The sequence below is a fragment of the Malaclemys terrapin genome, chromosome 1, assembly GCF_027887155.1.
Source record: "Malaclemys terrapin pileata isolate rMalTer1 chromosome 1, rMalTer1.hap1, whole genome shotgun sequence".
Classification (NCBI taxonomy): Eukaryota; Metazoa; Chordata; order Testudines; family Emydidae; genus Malaclemys; species Malaclemys terrapin.
In genome coordinates, this window is record NC_071505.1 from 235,284,294 (window position 1) to 235,309,279 (window position 24,986).

Here is a 24,986-nt window from a genome sequence, read left to right on the forward strand (position 1 = left end):
GAAAGTTCTATGGAGCAGCCAAACTGCCAGTCAGACTCTCATTGTCCCTAATTCAGGAAAGCACTTAAGTGCATGTTTAAGTTCTACTGAAGTCAATTACATTTAAGCACATGCTTAAAGTTAAACACACACTTAAGTGCATTCCTGACTAGGAGCCATTGCGTTTATTGCACTTGGTTCAATTAACTCATGAGATTTTGGTTTCTGAGTTTTTCTAAGCACAGGCATAGGAAATGTGTGTGTGTATTAAGACATCTGTGGTCAATTTTGTCTAGAGTATGACGATGTTTGGAGATTGCTATGGAACAATGCATTCTGGAGAGACATAGCTGCATATTATCCATACACACATATATGTCTACACTCTGAAAAATGTTGTTCAACATTGAAGAAATATTCACCTTTATTTGGATGCTATGGTTGATTATTTCTGTAGCACAGTGTCCAGAATAACTGAATTGTCCATGGGAGATTATGCAGTTCATTTGAATGGCACACAGTCTTTTGCGTGAGCACTACTCCGTACCCAGTGAAGTCCTTGTTGAGTGTACTGAACTAAATGTTCCATACTGCTGTGTAGGGTGACAGGTCCCATCAGTGCATCCAACTCATTAAAAAACTCTATGGAAAAATATTAAGCATTAGAATAATGAAAGTGACATTTGCTATTTATCACCATGTGTCATAAATATAAAGGGAAGGGTAACCACCTTTCTGTATACAGTACTATAAAATCCCTCCTGCCAGAGGCACAAAATCCTTTTACCTGTAAAGGGTTAAGAAGCTCAGGTAACCTAGCTGGCACCTGACCAAAAGGACCAATAAGGGGACAAGATACTTTCAAATCTGGGGAGGGGGAAAAGGCTTTGTTTTGTCTGTTCTTTGTCTGTCTGTTCTATGTGCTTGCCAGAGACTGATCAAGAAGGCAAGCAATCCAACTCAATTAGAATTAGTAAGTAATAATAAGGGAATGTGTTAGCTTACTTTTATTTTGGCTTGTGATTTTTCCTTGTCTAGAGGGAGGTTTTGCCTAGAGGGGAGATCCTCTATGTTCTTAAGTCTTTTGTTATTCTGTAAAGTACTTACCACCCCGATTTTACAGAGGTAATTCTTTTACCTTTTCTTTAATTAAAATTCTCCTTTTAAGAACCTGATTGATTTTTAATCGTTTTAAGATCCAAGGGTTTGAGTATGTGTTTGCCTGTACCAATTTGTGAGGATATTATTCTCAAGCCTCCCCAGGAAAGGGGGTGTAGGGATTTGGGGGGATATTTGAGGAAGGTAGGGCTCCAAGTGGCCCTCCCTAAACGTTTGTTTAAATCACTTGGTGGTGGCAGCGTTACTTAATCCAAGGAATAGGGGAGTTTTTAACCTAAGCTGGTAGAAATAAGCTTAGGGGGTCTTCATGCGGGTCCCCATGTCTGTACCCTAAAATTCAGAGTGGGGAGGGAACCCTGACACCATGTAATAGCTATTTTCTATTACTAACTAAATCACACTGAACATTTTATTAAAATGGAAGTTTTGGGCAAATTAGTGTCCTTAAGGCCCCTATGGTCCATGATCTGAGTGTTCCCAACAATTTCGTTTTAAAAATTAAACAGCTAATTTCTTGGTTCTTTCTTTCATTGACTTCCACTGATCTTGTGTATAAAAGGATTACTTGCCAATGGTGTCCTTATAAAGATAAAGAGACATCATTTGTAGTTCAAATGCACAAATTATCCTGACTGAAACACTTTTCAAAATGAGTGAGGCCAGCCAAATCTTGAGGTTTTTACTCAGGCAACTCCTACTTAAACCATGAGGGAACTTTGCCTGAAGGGGGACTCAGTAAAAACTGAGGACCCCTTGATCCTCTCTAACTCTGTATGTGGAGGAAAGTCTGCACATGCAGGCGAAGGGAGGGGTTCTTCTCCTCTGCTATAGTCCAACCTTCATGTCACGCAGGCCCCTTTGAACCTCCATCCCATGCAGCTACATGAAATTGGAGGAGGTGAGCAAGAGAAGCTGTCTTGTCTCTTCCAGATTCTCTCCCTAAAACTCATGGGGGACATAAGTGGAATGAATTCAGCCTGCAGCTATATTATTATCTTATGCTATTGCCCATGCTCCACTGACAGTGGATTCTGGAGGAACTGATAGTTGGGGAGGTCCCTAGAGGCACTGCTCCTGCAAGAGCCGTGCCGAGCAGGGCCCAACTGGAGTTGGTAGGGCCAGATGTCATAGCATAGGCAAGGAGCATCCATGCTGCTTAGCTAAGTCAGAGATAGGAGGTGAAGCTGTGCTACTCCCCCACCGACTTTAAACTCTGATTATACCCGTGTAAAGCTGATGTACTCAGAGTAGAACTTGGCCTTGTATGTTTGTCCTGGTGCCATGTAAATACACCAATGATCTAATTGTTCATGTCAGAGCTAAAGTAGAGTAGTGGGACTTAAACCTCAGATATTTACACAGGGTCCGAATACTCAGAGGGGAGATGTCCTATGTGCCCACAGACACATAAATCCTACGAGTCCTATAGCTGTACGTTAATGTCTTAGTCAATACATGCAAAAATATGAGGTCATGTAAGAGTCATCACCAAAAGGGAATGTCATCAGTGCACTTGATTAGTTTTCTCTTGTAAAACAAGAACAAAAGACCAAAGAGATCCATTTCTGTAGCTCTGCCACAAGATTGTGCAATACCGCCCAGGAGAAGGAGAATTAAATGAACTCAAAAGATCAATTTAATTCCTGTTTGACTGCCAGATGTCTGTGAATCTGTTCCTGGAAAAAGGTGAGAGTTGGACTGTCAAATAAAGGAAAAATTAGTGATATTTTCCCTCTTCTGAGTGGGAATGCTGACAAAACTGTTTTTGTTACCTTTTGGGACAGCCCATGAAAAGGCTAAAAGAATACACCTCTGTAATCCAGAAGGTAAGATCTTCCAGTAGGACCACTGTCAAAGTAGGTCAATATATTGTCTTATTGGCATGTTTTTAAAGGACGAGTTAGATTACGCACCTCTATTTTCCTTGGCTAGATTGTCAGCCATCTCCCAATAGTCATAGCTGTGCAGGATGCTGTTGGTAATACTGACGTGATTGGCTGCCATCTGATGAATACGCTGTGGAATGCTGATAGTGGAAGAGGGGGAAGGGGCACCAGTGCTCCCCTGGGATCCTACTGAGCTGACAGGAGAAGGGCTAGGAGACATGGGGGATGGAGTTCCTGTGCTCCTGAAACAGAATTTTAACATATATATATACATGAACAAACATGAAAATAGCAGAACATAGCAAATGCCATTTCTCACTGCTATTCAGACATAGTTTCTGTGTGATGAGTGAACTTACTTTCCACTGGCACCCCATGGAGATGGAGCCTGGGCAGCTTTCGATGAATTCTGTAGAACGAACAAAAAAACCCATTTACAAACCTATAATTTAAACAGGACTGTGAAATGAATGTCAACAAAGAGAATGTAAAGATGGGGTGCAAAAAGTAGAAATGATACATATGAAAAGTGTATTCAAGTCTCATGATGCCATAAATCAACTGGGCCAAATTTAGAGATGGTACATACGGTGATGTCAGGGAGACTCCCTTACATTCAGTGTGAGGTGATAAGTCTTCCCTGAACTAGAGCCTGATTAAACCATATGCGGGGATGAATCATTCCTGTGTTAGGCTCCAGCCAACCCACAAACCAGGAGCTGGTCTTGTGACTCTCAGAGTGGGTATATAAGCCTAACAGGAGAAACAATAGCTCAGTCTGCTCAGTGTTGCTTCATGGCTTGGAACTCTCGTTTGTCTGATAGTGGTGACAGACTCCACAGGCCTCAGCCTGCTCCAGTACTAGTTAAATCCCAGTCTTGTCCCTAGTCCTGCTCCCGCCCTCCTTTTACCTTGTTCCAACACTACTCTTGACTCCTGATTCCGGCTCTGACTCTTGGCTCCAACCCCTAGACCTGACTGTCCTTGCCTTGGTTTCAGACATTCATTTAGACTCAGCTAGACTCTCTCGAAGCTACTTATGTCCATCCTGCTGATGTGTAAGGGAGTCTAAGAGCAGGTAATTTACACATGGAGGAGCTGGAAGAAGATGGGAGACACTTACAATGTAAGTTAAAATAGCCTCTGCCCTACTTAGTTTAGACTCTGTTAGACACCAGTATGATGAGGGAAGTAGCTCTCAGAAAGTGTAATTGAGTCTAACTTACAGCATCTTCTCCATCGCCACTGATTCTCCTGTGGGCTTTGTTCTGCTTTCATGACCCGAACTGAATCTCTTATTTTCTCAAAAATCTTTAACTCCCAAATGTCTGTGACTTCTTAAAATTCTCTGCTTTATTAATTTTTTGAAAATGGAAATAAAAAGTTTAAAAGAAGATTTAAATAATTTTTCTTTTCTAAAAGAAAAAGATATCAAATTTACGCTGAAAATGTGTGTGACAAATTCTGATCTATTTTCTTATTTGACAATATATCTGAGAGTTTTTTAATCCAGTAAGCATGTCATGTTAGATGATTTTGAAAGCTTTTAGGTACAAATATATGAAACAAGTCTAAAATTGGCTTGTTTTCCACCGATGAATGAGCAATTTTTCATTTTTTACTTTACTTTCTAATGAGAATCTACAGAATTATTATATCAGCAGAAGCCCTGCAAAAAAACCCCCAAGCTTATCTTGTATGATGCTTATGTTACTATAATAAAGAATAAATATCACCTTTGTTTTCTGTAGAAAGGTTTCTTTCTTTTGTTAAGAGACATTGCACATGGCTGTGAGACTGAATTTCCAATTTTTACTACAAGTGTTATTTGAATTGGTAGGAGAAGTACAGTGTTACAATATTTATAGATTTCTTACCAATAAACTAAAGATGCTTATTAGACAAACATACATTTAATTAAATGTTACTCATTTACGCATTTAAATCCAGTTTTGGTGACATCTATTTCAATTTCATAGTAAAAGATTTGTCACCTTTCCTGCCTATTTATGAGTTTATAATTTGGTCATGAAAATTTGTGCCTCTACTTAAAGTTCATCATTAACAAAATATTTGTGCTGGGGATTTTTTTCTATTTTATGTATAGGATGGGACAACCCTTGCTCCCTCCTCCCCAAAGAAAAAAACATACTAAAATATCCCAAACCAAATGACTACTTAGGGTACCCAAAGAGAATCAGGACTGCAGAGCATTTGTACCCTCACTGCTCTCTGATTTTATATCTCAGGATATAAAAACAAATTGAAGGGTAGAAGCAGCCACCAATTTTTGGTTTTTTTTTTCCAGATAGGAATACAAAGATTATGTTTGTAGGCCAAATATTGTACCTACTCTGTTACAGATCAATCTGGAATGTTTGATTTCCAGATGTTTTCCAATCAAATATTGCCACTTTAGGGAACATTTTAAAATCTAATGACTTCCTGTCATACTAAAAATAAAGTAGTGCACTGCATTATGAGAGAGCGGAGAATTGAAGGGAATATCTGGGGAAAACAAGATAGGAAGTGGAGGCAAGCCCAGGTGTGCCAAGTTGGTGGCAGGTATATATTCTGACCACAGATATACTTGCATGCAACTCCCACTGAAGCCAATGTGGACTCCAGCCCAATACCTTAGGGAAGAATTTATCCCTTTGCCTTTTCTTACACGCTGATGTCCATAAATAGGAACCCTACAAGTTATTCCAAATATGGAGCTAGCTCAAAGTCTCCAACCAATACAAAATCTACCTTGAGGTGCATCCTGAAGTAGATTCTGATTGTGAATACTGTAAAACGTATTAATCGCAGAACACCATGAATCACACTGGACAATCAAGAAAAAAGGAGAATGGGCAGGATGTGTCAGTTTCATGGCATGGTAAGTTGCTCTTCCTTCAGTAAGTTGTAAGTTTTGTATACTGAATACATGTGCTTTTGTGAATACAGAACGACAGACTGGAAATTAATGGCTTCCACTGAAGCCTATGACAAAACTCCAGTGGGAGTAGGATTGGGTCCAATAGGGCTACTCTTTTAAAAAAGATGCAGAATTCCATATCATTATTAGCAATTTGAAAATGTAAGATAGTATGAAAGTACCTTGAAATAATCAATAAGTGCTTTTGAATACTTTACAGCATGGTCTCTTTTGAGTCGGAACATTCTCCAGTATAGAAGTGCCAAACAGCGATAACTAGAACAAACAGAAAGAAGACAAAATGTAAAATGTGTTACAGCACCTTTAAAGCATAAAGGTGCCCTTTGTGGCCCCTAATCTTGGGGCCATATGACCCAGGAATAGACTAGTCAATGGAGTAAATAAGAGCTGTCTCAGGCCTATTCATATTAGATGATTATGACCCCAGTGAACTCTTCAAGCAGCTGGAAACTGCCAGGGAACAAGGATGCCCCTAACATGACTACATTTCCCTAGTCACATGCCTTTCCTGGGGACCAGAAGGGAGGTAATGTAGAAGCTGCTAAGAAGACTTTATTCTGCCTGAGGATTCCTTTACAAAGAACATGCTAAGCAGCGATAACTAGAACAAAAGGGAAGCACTGGGGAGGATCTGGCCCATTGTCTCCATGGTTTCTGTAGCGCACCATGCACCTTTATAATACCATATAAACAAATACTCAATAATAGTAATTAACAATAATTATACAGTCATAGAAATGTAGGGATGGAAGGCACCTTAAGAGGTCCTCTAGTCCAGCCCCCTGCACTGAAGCAGGACTCAGTGTACCTAGACCATCCCTGTCAGGTGTTTGTCTAACCCAGTCTTAAAAACCTCCAATAACAGGAATTCCACAATCCTCCATTTGCAGGGATTCCATTTAACACACATAACAACAATAACTGATAAATAAATAATACATACAAAATGCTTGATCTTCTCCATCAGGTTTTTGTGTATTCACAAGATGGGGGATTGCTCAACAGTATGTAACACAAAAATCAGTAACACTTGTTTTCATTTGGTAACAGAGGCCAAGATTTTCAAAGGTTATTGGTGTTTTGGATGTCCATTTTGAGATATCTTAGAGCATCCTGAATTTCGAAAGTGCTGTCATCTCACCCTCTGATAATCTCACCCAATTAAGGTGCATTGGGCAGCCAAAAATCAAATCAAAGCACTCAAAATCACTAGCCACTGTTGCAAATCTCAGCCAGGGTTGTTATAATTCACTTTCATAGGGTTTTCCTTTTTTAGATCAGCAACCTTGAAAGTTTGAAATTTCCTCTTTTACCACTAGAGGACAGTCTCTTCTTAGGAGATCAGTATCAGATAAACTAGTTGTGTGGCAGTATGCCCAGTGTGCATTGTACAGAGCCAAAGGATACAATGGACTTACAGTCCTCATAATTCTCACTCTGTCACCTTCATAGGTTACAGTACATATGCAAATGATGTCAACTCATCTGCTATGTGGCAGACAATGAGTTAGGGTTGCTATGCAGTGCTGAAGGAGTGCTCTGTCTACTTTCCCTTGCTGTGACCTTTCTGCTTAAACAGATGCAGTGGCTTTATGAATTTGAATTAAATTCCACACACTAAAACGCTGTGTCGGTTCTGGAAAACACTTTACAAAACCCAGAAATAGACATGGTCAGCTATTTTTAAAAACTATTTTTAGTCGTTTTCCCATTTAAGCATTTTAAAAACAATTACTGTTAATCTTATTTGTGCACCCAATTGTGCATTAAAGCAGTGACAAAGGACATATATTTAATTAAAAATAGATCACTAAATAGTCTTTCTTTTTTATATAAAATGATAAATTAAGATTGTTTAATTTATAGATTCTAAATACACATTTAATTTGGATTTTTACAGGTGTTAAGAATAGGTAAACTGTTGTAAAACCCATTTACTAAGAATCCATAACCATGTAATAGATATTGTATGCGTTAACTATGTAGTTGTTAAAATTAAAATTTAATTTTAATAACATTATTATTAGTGTTCAGCAAATTTTTACAGAATCTAAGTTAAATGCATATATCTGGGAATATTCATTCAAAGAGTTAATCCAAGTTGTTTAATTATCAACATACTAACCCTTCATACAATATGAGTATAATTTATGATGATTGAACCTAAAATGTTATACACAGAAGAAATTACTGAGACGCTGTTACAAGGAAAGTACATCAGTCATAAAAACACAGACCATCAGGCACTTAAAAATTAATTACGCAGACGTGCCATAGCTGACCTGTCACAGCCAATAAATATGAATTGCTTATTTACAGAAACAGAACACAGACCAGGCACAGTAGTACAAGGAAAAAGAGATGACACTGGTCTGGATCTTCTTGGATCAGGAAGTATTCTCTTTATGTCAACAGACAACACAAAACCAAGCCTCTGTCTGACTGCACTAAGCATTTGATTTTCAAGGACTGACTCACTGCATCAAAGAAGGCTTTGAGTAAATATTGATCTACTAACCATAATGCTGCTAGCTGTTTGTCCTCTGGAGTGGCATTAGGGCCTGCGTGGGTTTTTAGTCTCACAGCATACCTTAAAAAAGGGGGAAAAGCCAGCATTAAGGCCAGTGTGTGTTAACAGGAGACGACCTGACTGTTGGTCACATCCTCATGGAGCTATACTGATTTACACCAGTTGAGGACCTGCCCCATTACATTTATTCTTCCAGTTATCACAGATACATTTTGTGCTCTTTAGTTCATGCTTTTGAGCCATTCTGCCATTAACTCTCTCTCCCTCCGTGCCTACTTAACTCTCCTCAACCAGCAATAACTCCCTTGGAAATCCATACAATATTAAAGGGATCTGGCTTTGGAGAGTTATTGCTCCTTGGTTTGCCTTGTGTAGACCTCCCAAAATATTCTCCAGCCCTGTGGAACCCCAACTCTGCAGAGTTCATGCAAAAAGGCTTCCACAGAATTTGAGGGCAGAAGAGAACGTATTATGGAGCCAGTGTGCTCTCCTCACACTGCAAATTTGGAGTTTGTCTCTCCAGTTTTGCTCCTCCAAGCACTGTGCAGCAGAGGGCAGCATGTGGCTCACAGCTATTTTGGTCCTCATTCAGTTCAAATTCTTCAAAGATCTACAGTAGAAGCATTGCTATTTCAAGAACGTATGTGCTATCCAGCCAAATCAATTCCTGGAAGTGTCAACTTCCGGTTTAGCACCTGAGCAATGGACAAGATTAGTGCAACATACAATACCTCTGGGCTTGCTTGCAGAAGAATACACGTTCCCTGTAATTAGCTGATTTTATTTCATCTTTGTTATCGAACTCTAATTCTGACATCAGTGCAAATGCATTGTGTGCATGATAATCCATACCTTATTTCAACAAACACTTGTCCTGATAAACCAGTTCCTTTTTTGAACTATATCTAGCAGGCAGCTCACAAACAATTTACTTTATAACTACGAAATCCTAGCTACATGCATAGATGGAGCTCTAAGCAAAATTTAGGGCCAGAGCCAGGACCGTAAGTATATTGTAATGGTTACCATACTTCCTCTTTTTCCTGGACATGTCCGGCTTTTCGGCAGTCAAACCCCCGTCCGGGGGGAATTGCCAAAAAGCCAAACATGTCCGGGAAAATGGCGGCTCTGCTCCTCACCTGACTCTTCGGCTCTGTTTAAGAGCCGAGCTGCCCGAGCGCTATGGGCTTCAGGCAGCCCCCTTGCCTCTGGACCCCAGCCGCCGGCCGGGCACTTCCCCTCCTGGGCTCCGGCGGCGCAGGGTCCGGAGGCACGGGGCAGCTCGGCTCTTAAACAGAGCCGAAGAGTCAGGGGAGGAGCAGAGCCTCTGGCCGTGGCGACTCTGCTCCTCCCCGACTCTTCAGCTCTGTTTAAGAGCTGGGCTGCCCGAGCGCTACCGGCTTTGGGCAGCCCCCATGCCTCCGGACCCTGCGCCGCTGGAGCCCGGGAGGGGAAGTGCCTGGCTGGGGGCGCAGGGTCCGGAGGCATAGGGGCTGCCCAAAGCCCGAGCGCTACCAGCTTCACGGTTTGCCGGGGAGCCTCCAGACCCTGCGCCCCGGCTGGGCGCTTCCCCTCCCGGGCTCCAGCTGCGCTGGGGAAGCGCCAGCCGGGGGCACAGGGTCTGGGGGCTGCCCGGCAAACCATGAAGCCGGTAGCGCTTGGGCAGCCTTTTCCGCGTGGCTGGGAGTGGGAGGGAGGAGGGGGCGGAGTTAGGGTGGGGAAGGGGCGGAGTTGGGGCGGGGCTAGCGTGGGGAAATGGGCAGGACCAGGGCCCGTGGAGGGTCCTCTTTTCTTATTGATTAAATATGGTAACCCTAAATTAGAGAAGACAAAGCAGACAAAGAAGGGCAACTGTGCTGCTTGTGATGGTGCAGGTGAGAGGGGGTGGGAATAAGTATAGAGAGCTTTATAGTGGTAAGCGAAAGGTATTTTATCTTATGTCATTCTTTCTTGTCAGAGTCAGCTGGCTGAGCTGGCTTTACTGTGACTCAAAAGCATAAGCGAGCCCAAACTGGGACCACAATACAGCAGAATTGTTTACACAAATGAGAATATGGTCAGATCAGCAGAGAAATCTGGAAGAAAACACTTGTTTTAAAAGTTTTGCAGAACTAAGATTTTAAAAATATTAAACTTTGGAAGTGAATTTAGTGCTGGTGAAAGCTGATTGACTGACTGCCTTGGGGAATGAAATTCTCCATCTACAGAACAGGTATAACGTGGTCACTGGCAGTGCAAATTTTCTCTGCCAACATGCCTTAATTCTGTTCTGGATGGACCACTCTTTGGATGAGAGAATAGCTCAGACTCCGTGATGACGCAATCGTTGCCTTTCTTAGCTGAAACTGTTGATAAGGATGCCTGTTGATGTCAGCTATAATAGGGGAAGAGGGTTGTGATGTGCACACTTGTCCATCAGGAACTGGATTGCGATTACCAACATATTTCACATAGACCAAAAAAGTAGCAATGGGATTGTATTGATCTTCAGTCACTACCAATCTGGGATGGATTAGAACTGATGGCCAAATGGTGGAAACTCCATAATCATATTATCAACCGTCTTAGGTACTGAGTTCCCCAAATGATGAATATTGACTGTTGAGGGGTTGTTTGTTTTTGTTTTTGTTAAATATTTCCATCTCTAATTTCTACCCATGTTTAAAGGCATTCAGGTATGTTCTCCTGAAAATATATCCAAACAGTGCTGTTGTTCTCTACAAGCTTACCTGATAAGTTCAACTGTTTCTGAATACATTGTATAAGGGGATTTAGATTCCATGGGGCCTTGTTCCATAGCATTTCCACATTCAATAAACGATAATGCTGCTTCAGCGTAATTCAGTGCCTTTCCAAATTTCTCCACCTGGCAGATAAAATAAGGACACAGAGAAATACTGGAGTCACCAAACTATGGTTAAAAATTGTAGCAAAACAAGTTACACATAGGTAAGGTTGATGCAAGTTGACCACAAAACAGCCCTTCAAATTCTAAAAAGAACAGGAGTACTTGTGGCACCTTAGAGACTAACAAATTTATTACAGCATAAGCTTTCGTGGGCTACAGCCCACTTCTTTGGATGCAACATTCAAATTCTAAAAGACTTACAAATATGGCTGTGAGGAAGCAAACACTACAACAATGAAGAAAGCTAATGTCAAGGAAATTTATGACTGAGGTTGAGCAAACTGGTTTGGATAAAATAACAAAAGAAGCAGCAGGAGGAGAAAAAAAACCCAAAGAAAAATGTAACAACCCAATAGGCATATCACTTATCATGCTTGGATGTAAATACAATCTTTCAATGCTAAACAAAGAAAGGTAATGACTAGTCTGTAACTAAGAGAAATAAGGAGCATATGTTTGGAATTTTTTCTGAGTTCTTGCAAGAGAGCTAAAGGAAAATAAGATCTAGAAAATCATTATGAGGATGAACTTTTGCCCCAAATACAAACTAGACCTGGATCAAAGCGCTGAGGTTTTAACATGTGAAGTTATTCTTAGTTCCTTTTCTTGACCAGATTTTGCATACATTTGCACTAGCCGGTTTCTGTCAAGATCCAGAAGGAGATATATCAAAAGATTGCAAGAAAGGCTGTCCTTCAGGTCCTTCCAACCCATTCAGCACAAGGAAACATCAGAGAGTTTACGAGATAGCCTGTTCTTGTAAGATTTCCTACCTAATTTCTAGACTAAAGGGTTTTAAATAAGTTTGCATAAGCTTTAGATGAGCAGGCTTTGGATTCAGGCTTATTCCAACTGCCTAACACTATGGCTACGTCTACACTATACGCTAGGGATGTGATTCTCAGCTCGCATAGACTTACTTGTGCTAGCTCTCATCTGAGCTAGCATGCTAAAAATAGTAGTGTAGCTGTGGTAGTATGGGCAGCAGCAATGATGGCACCAACTGCCCTGAATACAAACCTGCCTGAACCTTGTGGGTATGTACTATGGGCTGCCAGTGTAACGCTGACAGACCCCAGTCCTGGCAGGCAGGATCTAACCGGGGGCCTCTGGAGCTTAGTGCATGAGCCTCTACCACATGAGCTAAAAGCCAACTGGCTTAGCTAAGGGTATAGAATAGACTCATTTTGTCTCTCTCTCTAAGATTCTTGGTGTCACTAGATGGGACACAACACCACACCCAGAAGGGGTGGGGGTTACACTAGCACATGCCACTGCTACCACTCCCCATGCTACCGCCAAGCATACTACCCTACTGTTTTTAGTGTGCTAGCTCAGATCAGAACTAGGAAAAGTATATCTTCATGATCTGGGAATCACCCCCCAGCTCACAATGTAGATGTAGCCTATTAGGTAATCTGGGGCCTTCATTATAGCTATTGTTTTTCTGTGGAAGTGATGGGTAGCAATATAAAACCCTAAAAGAGAGAGACAGAAGTTGCCACAATTATATTTTTTAAAGAAATGTTAAAGAGTAACAAATATGGGATGAGAATACAAATAAGGCTAGTGGTGAAACATTAAATAACACTATCAAATAATAATCATTGAGGGGTTGCGCCATTGTAGGAGAAAGATGGACAGAATCAGAAAGGTCCAAAATAGAAGAAAGGAAAGGCATCCTCTACAGAGAATTCAGCACAGAAGCAGGAGGATTAGTGACAAAGAGAAAAAAACCCTGAGATATAACTAGAAAAGCATAATAACCCAGTCAGTAGCTCGCTTATCAGCCACATTGGCATTAAGTCAAGAATAAAAATAAAGACCATGACGAAAAACCTAAATAAGGATTTAGGTATCTCCTGTAGGCACCCAGTTCTGAAAATCGTGGCCTGGGCATCCTGAACCTTTCTGAGTTCTTGCCAGAAAACAGAAAAAAAAAGACATTTTGGAAATCTCATAGAGTTGCTACGGCCCAGATTTTAAAAGGTACTTATGTGCTGTGGAGCTCAGCATTGCAATGCCCAACTGATTTAGGAACCTACATCTCATTTACAAAAGGTATTTAGGTGCATTTTCAAAAGGTATTTAGGTGCTATTGACAGTCAGTGGGTTTTAGGCTCCTAAGTGCCTAAATCCCTTTGAAGATGAGATTTAGGTTCCTAAATCAGTTAGGTGATGCAACACTGAGAGCCGCAACATCTAAATACCTTTCAAAATCTGGGTCTATTACTTTAGCTACTCATTAAAGCAAAGGAATAAATGGAAATTTTTATTTATCCAAGAGTTGATCCCTGTAAATTGTTATTTATTTAAGTCATAGTTTATTGGGCTATGAACACTTGATTGTATAAACACTTCTTAATTTAACAAGCCCAGCCATCCTGATAATAGATTTTATAATTACCTTAGCTGTGTTACACTGATGAAGAAGTTCCATTACAAAAATAATACGGAACAACATAACTGGAAAGAAAATGTTCTCACCATCGCGTCTGCTCTATGCTTCTTCCGTTTAGCTTCTTGCATAAAGTGATCTGCATTGCGTGGTCTACGAAGGCAGAATAAGAATATATTTTATTATTTTTGAAGTGCAAAACATTTTCAAGTTACTTTATCCCTTATTTCAACCTGATTTGCAAACATTTTTGCAAAGAAAATGTACTTAAAATGGAAACATGCATTTTGTATTTCCAGATTACTCCCTGTGGAGACAAGAGCATTTATGGCTGTTCTCATCTTTCAGAGTTAATAATTCAAAGAAAAAAAGTTAATAAAATTTGTTTTTATGGCTGATATAAACTGCTTCCCAAATTAGTGCAGTTTTGATCTTCAAAACAGACACAGGTACTAACCAGAGCAAGCAAATAAAAATAAATAAATAAGGAAGAAAGTAAAGAGGTCAGATGAAAACTTTCACATCATATTTGGACACAAGCAAATTCTTTCTCAGTTTAGAATGAAAGATGTTTTATGAAATATCCATGCAGCAGTGCTGAAAATGTGATACAATTCCTTAATTTCTGCAACCATGTGATATAGGATATTCATTTTTAATATTTGACTGTCTCATTTGACCACTAATCTATACTTGCCAGGACTACTTCTAATGTTCCAAATCTCTAAGCAGCTGCAGACAGGCATCATTATATATATATATCACTCAAGATTTAAGAAATGCCAGAATTAAGGTTGCCTGTGCAACCTTAGTTTAGCCCCCTTGGGCTTATGCATGATGTACATTTTTTTCATGATCACATACTATTTTTTCCACAGAATCCCAGCCTCATTTAGTGCATAGGTTGGACATGCTCTGGGTATAAATAAGGATTGTGTAGTAAAGGAGACTATTTGTATATGGACCCCTGCTTCATTATGTTGCAGAATCTGGAAGGTTGTCATGAATGAGGCAGGGGCTTGCAGGAAGAGAAAGGATGGTCTCGTGGGTAAGGTGACTGCTGCCTGGAGAACTGAATTCTATCTCTGCCTCTGCCACAGAATCCCTGTATAATGCTGGGCAAGTCACTTAAACCAAAATTTTCACAGATGATCACTAATTGTGTGGTCCTCATTTTCAGGATGCCTTACTTGAGACCCAGGGGTCTGACATTCAGAAGTGCTGAGCACTCACAGGTCCCGGTGAACTCAGTGAGAGCAGTGCTTTGAACCTATAAAGTGCTACATAATGCTCTGAAAAATCATATCATAGGTATCTCAAATTGGGCATCCTAAATTAGTGGATACTTTAGATCTCTTTGTGCCTCAGTCTTCTATCTGTATAATGGGGATAATAATACCCTGTCATCTCACAGAGGCGATGTGAAAATAAATTAATGTTTGTGAAAGCCGTGAGGAAAATAATAATTCAGTCTTCAGAACAGGGTTTGAATAATGTGCAGTAAATGAGGCATCAGTCCACACACTTAACGATAAGGATAAAACAAATATTGAAAAGCTGCTCATTAAGTGAGCGCTGGCCATCCTGGCTACTGAATGAGGCAGAGGTCGTGTGGAAAAAATAGTATGTGATCATGTCACTAAAGATTGTATCATAATGCAGACACACAAGTGGAATAAAGTAGGTTGCAAAAGCAACCTGAATTCTGGCATTTCCTAACTTTTGAGTGCTGGACTTGGCAACCTTAATAATGTTCTTTTAACATAGTTGTGTGCTGCTTAGAGCTGTCAAGCAAAAAGGGCACAGCAGCGGGTCCAGATGGGATTCCTGCAGAGATCTTCAAATGTGGGGCCATAAGCTTCTTAGGAAACCCACTGGCCTATACCTAAAGTTTTGGGAACAGGAGGCTGTGCCACAGGAATTGAAAGATGTATCATTCACCTATACAAAAGGAAAGGCAATCAAGCCTCTTGCAATAACCATTGTGGCATCTCGCTCCTTGCCACTGCAGGAAAAGTACTCACCTGAGCCATGCTAAACCAGCTAATTGATCAATTTGCAGAGAAGATACTGAAAGCCAAGGGGCCCTCTGCCCTGGGCATGGTACTTCAGACAATATCTTTGCACTCCGGAAAGTTCAGGAGAAATGTTGTGAGCAGAATCAAGACCCATATGTAATTTTTGTTGATCTTACTAAGGCTTTTGACTCTGAATAGAGATGGCCTATGGACTAGTTTGGTTGCCCTGATAGGTTCATTAACATTATTAAATGCAGGTTTTTGTCCTTGACCAAGGCTGCTTCTCAGCTCCTTTCATTGTCACAAATGGAGCAAAAGAAGGCTGTTTTTTTGCTCTGACATTATTCAGCATCATGTTTGCAGCTGTTCTAATAGATGCATTCAGAGACATTGATTGTGGCATTTGTATGCAGTACCATATGGATGGAGGTGTCTTGAATTTGCATTGCCTGTGTATGAAGACAAAAGTTATGAAGACAATCATTTGTGAATGACTGTTCACTGATGACCGTGCTATTGGCTCACAATTTCAGGGATATTCAGTTGCTTAGGGACTGCTTTGTACGTGCAGCAAAAGGTTTTGGCTTAACAACCAACCTAAATGAAGACAGAAGCCATGGTCCAGTCTCGACTGCAAAGTATTGCCACTACTCCAGTTGCGTCCATTGATGATACACCACTCAAGGTAATTGACAAATTTTGTTACTCAGGCAGTGTTGTTTCACAAGACACAATAATTGTTGATGACATGATGAAACACATTGGTGCAGCCAGCAATGCCTTTGGAAAACTTCAACATCATCCCTGGAATGAACATGCTGTCAGATTGCAAACAAAAATATTATTGCACCATGGCCATCACCCCACTTCTTTATGGCTGCGATATATGGACTACGTATCACTGCCATATAAAACACTTGGACCTATTCCACCTATGATGTCTCTGGCAGATAATGGGAACTGAATGGCAAGATATGGTTCCTAAGACAGAGGTCCTTGAGAGCTGCAACATCACAGGCATTGAAGTTTTTATAGGGAAAGCACAGATGAGATGGTGCGGTCATGTGGTCCGTATGTCTGAGAGTAGAATATCAAAGGCCTTTTTCTATGGGGAACTGCAGACTGGAACTTGTTTGGGGGTCAGATAAAAAAATGCTACTAAGACACTCTTAAGGACAACCTCCAATCTTGTGATATTCACCTTGGGACCTCTTAGAGCATGAGAAGATCTGATGGCGGCAGCTCTGCCACATTGGACAGAAAGACTTTGATAGCTCGCAGATTGCTGCAATCAAGGAGAGACGTGCGAGGCATAAAGCTAAAAGCAGTGCACAATTCATCTGCAACTGTTTTCACCTGTGGCACCCATGGACAGAGCTGCAGGTCCGGAATTGGTCTTTGGTCTTATCTCAGGACCGATAATATGTGACTGTTGCTCATCTGTCGAACTGGCAACAGAAGATTCCATCACCATCTTCACTATCAAGTGTGTAATATATACTCCAACCCTCAAAACCTTCCTTAAAAATAGTTTAAGATTGCTAATTGATAACAAATATCACATCCTTTACATAACCCAAGCACTTCACAGCAAGGAAATGAACCATTAAGACCATCCTAAATCTTACACTGCCCACACAGGCCCCGAGCCTACAAGCTAATTAAAGACTTAGTAACTAAGAAAAGAAATAAGAGTTATTTACCAGGTTAAACCAGGTAAACATACACACACAAATGAGTTACAGTCTTAGGTTCCAAAAGGTAACATAAGCTGCTGTAATGTGCAAGTTCTATAAATCCTCTAGGGTTAACCAGGGCAAAACCGTTGAGGATCTCTTGCTTATGTTTAAGAATCTTCATCCTTCAGAGTTCAAGCAACACAGTGACACAGTTCCTTCTTGTTGGGGATTTTTATTCCTTTCTCTCAGAGTTCAAGCCGATGGGATGAGTCCACCTGCACATCTCCACTTCATGGGCATTGTGGGGAGCAATCACCGTCTTTATTCTTTGATGTTTCACAATGGCTCATTTGGTCTCAATGGGCCTTTGTGGTGGGCAGGACCTAACACCTTCTGTAGGAAGCCAGCAGGTCTACATTAATTAATGCTCCTTTCTTGTTTGATGATTTACACAATTACAGAGGATTACAATGCAAACACTTAAAATAACCTTATGCCATGGGGTATAGATGTTATAAGCAAGATTAATACATGCAGCATCTTACAAGCATTTTATAAAGTCTAAACATTAAACACATTCCTATAAGCTATTTTAACACCACTAACAGACAGGTGAGCCAGGCTGGTTCCAGCTATGCATTTGTCAGCATTCAGTGAGGCCCAAGGGCCTTGGCATGAGCTGGCATCTGGTCTGCCAGCGTCACAGGAATTTCCCAAGTTTAAATTCCCCCCCCTTTTTTTCTCTTTGATGTAGCTCAGTGAAGATATAGATTTAAAGTGTTTACGTCAGGCTAGGATGAGTCATAAAGCTGCCACTGAAATAACAGGAGTGGTACTGGATCCATAACTGCTATGGAAACCAACAGAAACAACACTGAGTCCTCTCCCCCCAATTAATCACTGTGCTTAATACTTAATAATGAAATGTTGCAGTTTGGAAAGAAATTTTTTTACCTGTTTCCTTGATATGCAGCTGGTTGCATACATGTTCCAGGAGATTTAATTATAGTTTGGAGGTATAATAACAAGCTGGCTTTGAACTAATGGGAGACTAAGGGCCTGGCTACACTTGAGATGTAGAGTGCCAGGAGTTAAACCAGCCCTCAGAGACCGCAGCAGGGAAAGCGCTGCAGTGTGTTCACATTGTCGGCCGCAAGCGCAGTGGCGTAGCCACATTAGCAGCTCTTGCAATGCCACAGAGAGCAGTGCATTGTGGTAGCTATCCCAGTGTGCAAATGGCTGCAGTATGCTTTTCATATGGGGGGATGGAGTGTGACAGGGAGTGTGTTGTGTGTATGTGGGGGGATAGACAGTGTATTGTGGGGGGCAGAGAGTGTGACAGCGGCGGGAGAAGGGGGAAACCCCGACATCAGCCCCCACCCCGCCTCTCTTTTTCACACAAACACATAAGAACGCTTGCCTCTGCAGCGGCAGCATTCCACAGTAATGGTTTGCTTTGTCCCAGAGCAGATAAGCAGCCGGCTGTCAGAAATGGAGCTTTGAAAGGGGATATCCGCATGCCTGCAGCCGAGTTCAAAACAATGACCAGAGTGGCCAAATGACTTCAAGGGATTATGGGATGTTTCCAGAGGCCAATCAGAGTGCAGTAATGCAACATGTTGTCCACACTGACATCCCGGCGTTTCAGCCAGGGCGCAGGAAGCTCTATGCTTCTCGTGGAGGTAGATTACCAGGAGCACTCCAGCTGCAGAGTCCAGGCGCTCTAAGTGCCTTGCCAGTGTGGACACCTCAGGAGTTAGGGTGCCTGGGGCTGATTTAATGCGCTCTAACTTGCAAGTGTAGCCAAGGCCTAAGTAAGGTTAGACAGAAGTAAAATTTGACATGTGGGTAATTTTTAATTACCTCTGACAAAAAATATTTTACAAATTTTCTTCAAGTTTAGTAGAGCCTTTGCTTTTTGAATAAATCTAGTAGTTTTCAAAGATATAGGTAGGGAAAAATGCTCTATAATGGGAACTACTTGCAATCTTAACTGTGCAGAGGAAAGCCTACTGCTTTTCCATAACAACAACAAAACGAAAAAGAAAAAAATAACATCTTAGTTCAAAATGTTTCTTTTTGTCCCCCTCAATGTGGAATTTCACCCCAGATTTGAGATGGTACCTTTTCCAAGATTGCAGGGCTGGACTAATGACAGTTTTAAGTTCCAATACCTCCCAATCCATCACAGCTAAAAATATCTCCTGTGCCCATTGAGACCCCCAGATTATCGTAATATGTATGGAATCCTCATCGTTGGAGATTTTAAAGAGCAGGTTAGACAGACACCAGTCAGAACTGGTCTAGTTATACTGAATCCTGCCTCAGTGCAGGCGGATGGACTAGCAATCAGTGTTTCTCAACCTTTTTGATACCAGGGACCTTCCTAAACTGTATCAGGGTGATCTCAGGGACCAGCACTGGTCCATGGACCGGTTGGTGAGAAACACTGGACTAGATGACCTCTTGAGCTCCCTTCCAGCCCTAGATTTCTATGATTCTATGAAACAAAATATAGATAGCAAGTGTTGGCAGATGTTTGGATTTATCACCTTTGTCACTTGCAGGATCATCCCAAACTCATGTCATTAAAACTTTTCTCCCACCACCGTGCATATATAAATTGCGTCTATAATTTGTTTGCTAGAAGTGTCCTGACAGCCTGCAAAAGCAAAGTAAGATAATGCAATGTAATTATACTCTACTTATATAGAAGTTAACTGTAAAACTTGTAAATTGCTCGCTAGGTTGTAACAGCATAGACACTGCTCCAGAGCTACGATTACCAAGTTATTCTGCAGTTATGATTAGCAATGAAAGTATTAACATGAGACATGCATTATTTAAGTAATAATCTCCACCTTTGCAGGTTCTGCCACGATGCACTGAGCCAAAGGGCTTGTCTACTCTGTGGGTAATACACATTATGGGGGTGTGATTTCTAAAGCACACTAACATGTTGCTCATTAATTAGTTTGTACAGACACTGTTGGTGTACACTAAAGGTACCCTAGTGTCAGGGCCGGCTCCAGCATTTCTGCCGCCCCAAGCAAGCAAAAAAAAAAAAAAAAAGCTGTGATCGCAATCGTGATCGGCGGCGGCAATTGGGGGAAAAAAAAAAAAGCCGCGATCGGCGGCGGCAGTTCGGCGGTAGGTCCTTCGCTCCTAGAGGGAGTGAGGGACCTGCTGCCCCTGAATTGCCGCAGGTGCCTCCCCTCTCCCTTGGCAGCCCCAAGCACCTGCTTGTTAAGCTGGTGCTGGCCCTGCCTAGTGTGCTCTAATATAGTACTCTTTCAAACCATAATTGTAGGTTACTCCATGAATTGTAGGTTACTCCATGAATAACCCTTCTGAAGTCAATGGGACTATTTGTAGAGCATGGTGCTACCCCACAGGAGTAAGGTTATCAGAATCTGGCACTATTTATAGAGATAGGCCCAACCTGTAAAATTTAGATTTGCATCTGGATCTGAACTTTCTTCAAGTTTAGAATGTTGGGAGTCAGTGTTTCAATTGAAGCAACGTTTAAAATAATTAAATATTAATTGCTATAGCTAGGTCTAATTCATACAGATCTCACCTATGTCGTTTAAAGTGACTTTGGAGGTAGATGTAGGGGATTGCAAGATTGAATTAAAACATATTTTTCTAAGTTGTGATATTGTCCCCAATTAATTTAAATAGAAAAGTCCATATTCATAAATCCAGAAATACAGCCACATTTAGATTTCTTCAAGATATTAACAGTAAGAGAATCTTTAAGGAAATATGTATGTGTATGTCTACATTGTAAACACAAGCACACACTATGAAGAAGCACTCAACTCTCCATAGTGAAAAATGTGCCTGACTTTCTGTTATAACTCTAATTTTGAAATCCAATGCCACAAATCTGCAAACATTGTAATCAGCTTACAAATTTGTATGCTGTGAGAGAGTTTTAAAATGAAATTTCTTATTAGATTCTATGTAAATTTGCTGTTTTGTTTTTAAGATGCAGGCCAATAATATCATGTTTTGGCTGTTTTAAAATTTTTCTAATGCTTTTTTATTATGGACTCTCTCCAAAACAAGGAAGGTTTGAAGTTTCCTGTTTAGTCTGGGTTCGCAATTTGTATACAAGTGCCCTTTGCCCCTTTAAATCCAGCATTACAGATCATTTAAAAATTATGTTCTGAAGTGAAATCTTCAGAATGTTCTGTAGGCTTCTTGCAGATACAGTATCTCAGGAGCACGATGGACTATTATGATCTGAAGAACTTAGCAGCTGTGTCACATTCCCTGTGCACCTTACACATTGTCCACAATCCATGGACTACTTAATTATTCAGCATGTCTAGCTCAGATCTTGTGCACTTAATATATTATACATTTCTGAGATGATGCACATGATTACCTGTGAAATTCACAACAGAGTATGTTAAAAGTTTTCTAGTACTACAGACTATCAAGGTATAATGATTTCGAATCTGTACATCTTTTAAGATCTTTTCCATTTACCTAAACTTCCTCTGTAACTGGGCCTCCCGAGTGAGATTTGTGGGAATACCAGTATTTGTGGTAATTTCAGACTTTTTATTCCCATGGATTCTCTCATTTTCCTACATGGAATAAACTTCCTTTTATTTAAGCAATATGTGAGTTGTTGCTTGTTTTGGATGTTGCTGTTGCGAGGCATCCTGAGGTGAAGTAAGAAATCCTTTGATCGCTGAGGAGAAATAAAAGGGAAGTCTGAGCCTAAACCCACTTTGGATTCTTAGCCTAAAGTATCTGCCAGAAGGTGCTTGTAACTGAGCTTGCAATTCAGCATGGGAAAAACTGAAAGACCAGGGAAAGGAAGGGAACCATTTAGGGCTAAAGGGGCAGGAGGTATTAGGCTGCTTATTAAATTGGGGTAGAGGGTGAGTAACAGAAATGGCAGTTCTGTAAAGTTAATTCACGGTCTCCTGTTTTTCAGTGGGTTGGGCCTGATTATCTTCTTACTTACACTGGTATATCTCCATTGACTTCAATGGTATTACTCCAGATTTACACCAATGTAAGTAAGAACAAAATTGGCTCTTTGTTTTTTAGCAGAAGTGTGACTTTCGTTTGTGTGTACAATTAACTTTTTGACAATCTATTTACAACCTTACCTGTATATCAAACTTTTTTGTTTCCGAATATCTCAATATTGATATGGCTATAGACTTCTTCAGCAAAGCAGAGATGAGTTACAACACAGACTATATCCCTCACATTGCTCTTTAAAAGGCAATAGAAAGACTGCCAAGCATCAGTGCCAACTCAGGAACCTGGGTGAATTCTCATTGGGATGAGCTGGAATAATGTGCCATTATATGAAACCAACTCCTCTTGATGAGAATTTACCCAACTACACTGACTGGGTTGCTCCATCAAATGCAGCTGGAACCAGTTCAACACATTCTCAGTCACATCTAGCTAGTCACCTAGGCAGTGCCATAGAATCTAGTCATTTACAAAATAAAAAACCTCACTGAGAGTTCTGATAGTACAACAAGGATAGGCTTCTTTTTCCATAGTGGTATGCAGCTCATTCATGATTTTCAAGGGCAATCTCAGGACCATGTCTGTGGCTGACTCCTGGATTAAATGTATCAAACAATTCGCTACTGTCCACAAGTCCTTTCACTTGTATTACCACCACTTTCTTTAGGAACTTGTCAAAAACCAGCAGGAAATACAGCATGTCCATTACTTGTTATGTTGCACATGATCACAGCATGAGGTAGCATGGCTTTAAGCATTATAATCACTCTCCTTCCAATAGCAGCCTTTTAGAGTTTCCAGACTGCTGACATCCTACGAATGGTGTTACTACCCAGGTGAAATGCAGGTTTGTGTGTGTGTTTCTCTATGTACTGTATATATGTGCCAGATTACAGTGAGTCTGAGAACCTCCCTTTACCATCTCGGTCATCTGCCATCTTCCGTGAATTATATTTAGTTGAGCAGATAATTTAGCAAAAGAAATGTAAATTCATGCAGTCAGAAATTAATCATACAAAGCAAATCAATAAAAGCATTACTTCACAAAATAATCTAGCAGTATTTACAAAAACAATCTCTTTGGAAGTCAACATCATTGGATTTACCAGGTACTACATAGCTTAGAGTCCAATACACAATTTTAATTATAACTGCATTCAAACACACATTTTTCATCTCTTTTGATATATTGTGTAGTTTTCAGTTTTATTTGCATAATTTACCATTTGTACATTATTTCTCGCTGTGTATGATGCTTTATGAGGATACATTAAAAAAGGTAGTAAAAGTTCAATGAACCATCAAAACTGTAGCCAAGTGCATATTTTAATGTTCTTCAGAGATAGCATTACTGAAGTATTATAAAAACCACACTAGTGCTTCCATAATGTAAAACAATTGCATGTAATAAAAGCAACTTAAATCATAATTCTAAATGCAGGGCCAGATTCACCGAGGATTGTGTACTTTGCAACCCAGGCACTCAAGGGTGGTTGTGCTGGAGAGGGAAAGGAGGGCATTTTAAAGATCTAATCAGGGCTAAATGGAATCCATCAGTACAGGCTGGCCTAGTCCTACCCCTCCTAGCCCATCCCCAGCCATTTCTGAGGTGGCACCAGCAAAGCTCTGAGCCTTTTAGGTTGACTGCACCATTGCACTCCTACTCTGGAAAGACTTAAAAAAAATCAGGTAAGAGAAAGAAGATCACATAAAGACAAATGAAAAAATTCAACAGCTTAGTATAACGGTGAGGAGGGCTACTCTCTGTGAGCAGCTGGTAAGGAGCACCATAAAATCAGTACTTGGTCCTGCTAGTGAAGGGAGGGGGCTGGACTCGATGACCTTTCAAGGTCCCTTCCAGTACTAGGAGATGGGATATCTCCATTAATTTAATTTATAATCCTTTCAAATGACAGAGCTCATAGGCATTCAAGGGGAAATATGGCTGTTTCCAGAATGATAACAATGAGGAATCTTGTACTAGCATTTGATCTAGGCCAGGAACAGTGGAAGAAAACAGATGCTCAGGCATCACCATCATGGCTATGATATAAAAACCTAGCTAGATAGGCTAAGTAGACAGTTCAGAAGCCCATAGGAGAAGTTGCAAGGGGGGGAGGGTCTCAGAGTCTGGGCTCCAGCCCTAGCCTGAATGTCTACACTGCAATTTTTAGCCCTGCAACTTGAGCCCCATGAGCCCAAGTTAGCTGAATGGGGCTCCGAGACTCAGGGCTGCGGGTTTTTATCACAGTGTAGACATCCCCTTAGAAATATCTGACCACCAAACATCTCTGCCCCTTCTTCTGTGCTTCCCATTACACACAGAACAGCCTCTGACCTGATCTGGGAGGCCACTACCTTCTCCTCAAGGTATACCTTTGCAGAGAAACTTATCAGCCAATTAATGACGTGGGGGAGGAGGAGGAAGATGGGGATATTTGTCACTAACTTTACCTAAGTAAAATAATATTTTTTATAATTATGATTTGTATTATAGTAGCATTTGTGGGTCCCA

At 40.8% G+C, this 24,986-nt stretch overlaps 1 protein-coding gene across 1 annotated transcript in view; it reads right to left on the minus strand.

The window, feature by feature from the left end:
- Positions 1-359: 359 nt before the first annotated feature.
- AFF3 (ALF transcription elongation factor 3) overlaps positions 360-24,986 on the minus strand; it is a 452,244-nt gene continuing 427,617 nt past the window's right edge. The window contains exons 15-21 of the mRNA XM_054009691.1: positions 13,854-13,917; positions 11,188-11,324; positions 8,447-8,518; positions 6,090-6,183; positions 3,344-3,393; positions 3,012-3,226; positions 360-621 (exon numbers count right to left, since the gene is read on the minus strand). Of these exons, the coding sequence (XP_053865666.1) occupies positions 482-621; positions 3,012-3,226; positions 3,344-3,393; positions 6,090-6,183; positions 8,447-8,518; positions 11,188-11,324; positions 13,854-13,917 (772 nt within the window). The 3' untranslated portion in view covers positions 360-481. The remainder of the gene's footprint in view (positions 622-3,011; positions 3,227-3,343; positions 3,394-6,089; positions 6,184-8,446; positions 8,519-11,187; positions 11,325-13,853; positions 13,918-24,986) is intronic.